The 3,225-nt window shown below is 29.5% G+C and overlaps 1 protein-coding gene across 2 annotated transcripts in view; it reads right to left on the minus strand.

Moving 5' to 3' along the window:
* Positions 1-265: 265 nt before the first annotated feature.
* Positions 266-3,225, minus strand: part of LOC110426453 (loganic acid O-methyltransferase-like) — a 3,530-nt gene continuing 570 nt past the window's right edge. Inside the window, exons 2-3 of one of the 2 annotated variants that reach the window (XM_021441662.1) lie at positions 987-1,214; positions 266-765 (exon numbers count right to left, since the gene is read on the minus strand). In XM_021441662.1, coding sequence (XP_021297337.1) covers positions 427-765; positions 987-1,094 — 447 coding nt within the window. In that variant the 5' untranslated portion in view covers positions 1,095-1,214 and the 3' untranslated portion in view covers positions 266-426. Of the gene's footprint in view, positions 766-986; positions 1,260-3,225 lie in introns of both variants that reach the window. The other variant, XM_021441661.1, reaches the window with a different exon arrangement.

A 3,225-nucleotide genomic window follows, 5' to 3' on the forward strand; every position in this document is an offset into this window, starting at 1 on the left:
TGATTAAATGTAATAAAAGAATAAGAATTTATATGGATTTTCTTGAATAATTCAAAGTTTATGCTTTTTTTTTTCAAATCTTCCTTCCAAGCTATAAAAGGTTCTCTCTCTTGCCAACTATTGCAATATTTTCTTTTTGTTTCTTTTGACTATGATAAAAATATGATTGTATAGAAATGTCTATCGAAAGTATCAGATTAAAATCAATACAAAACCAAAGATAACTGAACTAGAAAGAAAAAATACAGATATGAGAGAACTCAAATTCATTTTCATTTTCTTATCAACCAATTAGGAATACATGGTAAAATGGTACCATCGTTCATGTTATTAATAACAATGTAACTGCTAATAATTAAATAGTAACTTTCTTCCCTTATTAGAAAGAAAAGAAAATGAGATAAGTATGTTCCGTATTAATTTACATCATATAGGCTTGAGAAGGAGGAAGATTGCAGTTGTTTTCTGGTATTCTGGGTTCAAGAAAATAGATGACTCTGAAAGTTTCCTTGAGTATATCTCGAAGAGTTGATCAATGATTTCATTTCCGAAGTGATTCTTAATGAGTGGTTCCAAGATGGCTCTAATGTACAGCATTCGCTGTCTTAGGTCTGGCATGACTATGTGCTGCTTTGTGATGTTCAATTCCTCCATCCTTTCAATGCTGAAACATCCATTTCCCTCTATAATTCGCCGCAATTCTTTTGGGTATGTGAAGTAAATAGGCAAGTTGAAAGTATCAACCTTCGCCTCACTTACTATTCCCTGCATCATAGCCATTTGCCTAATGAGCAAGCTAAGTTCATTCCACAAGTTCTTCTTGTTAGACTTGAGCTAATTTATCTTACTATTTTAATATCTAATTTTCTAAATTTTATGTCATTTGGTTCGACAATATTCAATTTGAAAGGGAGGGAGTAATTGATTAGAATAATTGATAAATAGAAATTACTGAAAAAAAAAAAGAAAGAAAGAAAGGAAGTTACCAATTTTGCCATGTCCATGAGGCAAGAACCCACAAGTTCAAATTCTGATCCTACTGTAATTTGAGGGTCGGTGATCACATCTGGAACAGCGGGTATTAGAAGAGCCATTAACCCGCCAGGCGCAAGCTCTTTCACTCTTGCCTGTAAAAATGAGTCAATGTCCTTGGCGTATTGATCCGAATAAGCTTCTAACACTTCCTTTGGTGCACCTGTGTAATGAATCCTACCCTGATTCCAGGCAGGATCAGTTTTGTCTACGACCCTTTCTGGCACCTTCGAGAGCCAATTGAGTGCATATGATGAGTAAACAAAATGCAGGGTAGCCGTGGGAAAGAAAAGAAACAACGGAGGAAAAAAAGAGGTAGAAAGAGAAAGAAAAAGATGATAGAAAGAGGCCGTGTGCAATGCACGGGCCATAGTCTAATACTTGTCATAACGTGCGGGTCCGAGAATCCGACCGCTAAACGCAAGAGAAAAACACTAGAAGTCGCTACTAATCTTTTTCCTAAATATGCTTAGCCACCTATTAACTCGATTTTAATCAACAAGATCTTAAATTTATTTTAAGTTCGTCGATAGAATTTTAAACTGGCTTATGATTTTTATGACTGGATTCAAAAATACGATTATACTCGAGGAAAGATTAGCACCCCGGTAACGTTTGCTCCACGAACGGTACCATTTGATTATAGATTATCCTATTAAAGCTTTAGTTCCTAAATTTATTGTGTTTTCTTAGTTATTATGCATTTATTTTATCCTCTATTTTTTTGAAATATTTTATTTGGCTTTATGGGTGAACATGATGCATGCATGATACAACATTAGAATAATATCGAACGAATAACCTTTTATTGAGAACATTTCCCGAATCCGGCCATTAAACTAGTGGGATCCAGAAATCTTCTTTCACCTAAGAAATTATCCTAGAAATTTACCTTATCAAATTTGACGAATAAATCTCATCATCGAGGATTATTTTACATGTCTTAAAAAAAATTATGTTTTCGTGAATGTTACCATATTACGAGAAATAATCTTTTTATTAAAGATATTTCTCGACCCTTTTCATCGTACTGATAGAACCCGAAAACATCCTTTCACTTAGAAAACTTTCCTAAAGAAACTCACCTTCGCAAGATCTTTCAAAAAAATCCCATCATCGAGACTTATACTTGTATACTTAAGTATCTATGTGGCATGACATTTATGATGCAATAATGATGTATGCTACGCTTATAAAATTCATTATTTTATATCCAAATCTTCCTATATTTTCTTTGTTATTTTTCTAAGGTTTTCCTCTTTTATTGTCCTCTTTAATTATATATTTCTATATTATTTAGGTCTATACTTTTTCTTATGATATAAAAATTTTATTCAAGCTTTATTGTCCTTTAAACAAGATGTTTCATTTCATAATCATATATGTTTTGATCTAATGTTTCCCCTTTTTATTATTTATCCTATCCCATTTTATAACACCTACAAATTTATTATGTATTTTTTATATAACCTAATGTATTTATTATTATGAATTTCCATCATTGAAATATTTTACATATATATTTATTTAATTATTGTTATGAGTATTATTTTATAATTTTATATTTATCTTTTGACAACTTAAACAAGTATATGCTATTTATTCTTTTATGCTTATTATATTTATATTTAGACTAATTTATTATATAATAATTTTTGTTTATTTAAAATTAAAAATCTTGGAATTCTATAATTGAGACCCTCCTATCGTATTAGTGGAGTCTTAATTTAGATCCCGAGCTTAGGAAAAATTCATCCAAGATATAATCTAAATAAATTATTTCATATTATCGTATACTTTATTATTTCTTAAAATAATAAATATTGTATACTTTATTTCGCTTCTTCTTTATTCTATTTTAGATAAAATATCTTATGTTTCTATTGTTAGTTAATGATTACCTATATATAATTTTTTTTAACCAATTTAAGGTATTACTTGAATTAGAATATTAAGATTTAAAATTAAAAACCCTCCCATATAAGAAAATTAACTTGAGTTTGCAACTTCTCACGTTCCGAGCATATATTCTATTACCTATATAACCCATATAATACACATATTTTTTATATTATCATATATATATTTTACATTAACTTATTATTCATTTGCTTTATTAAGTTACATACCTAGTATTTTTTCATGTAGTTATAGTTTTTACCCATATACTATCTCCTGTAACTAAATAGTTCA

Source organism: Theobroma umbraticum, unplaced genomic scaffold (assembly GCF_002168275.2).
Source record: "Theobroma umbraticum cultivar Fairchild unplaced genomic scaffold, ASM216827v3 scaffold_55.0, whole genome shotgun sequence".
In the NCBI taxonomy this organism is placed as follows: Eukaryota; Viridiplantae; Streptophyta; class Magnoliopsida; order Malvales; family Malvaceae; genus Theobroma; species Theobroma umbraticum.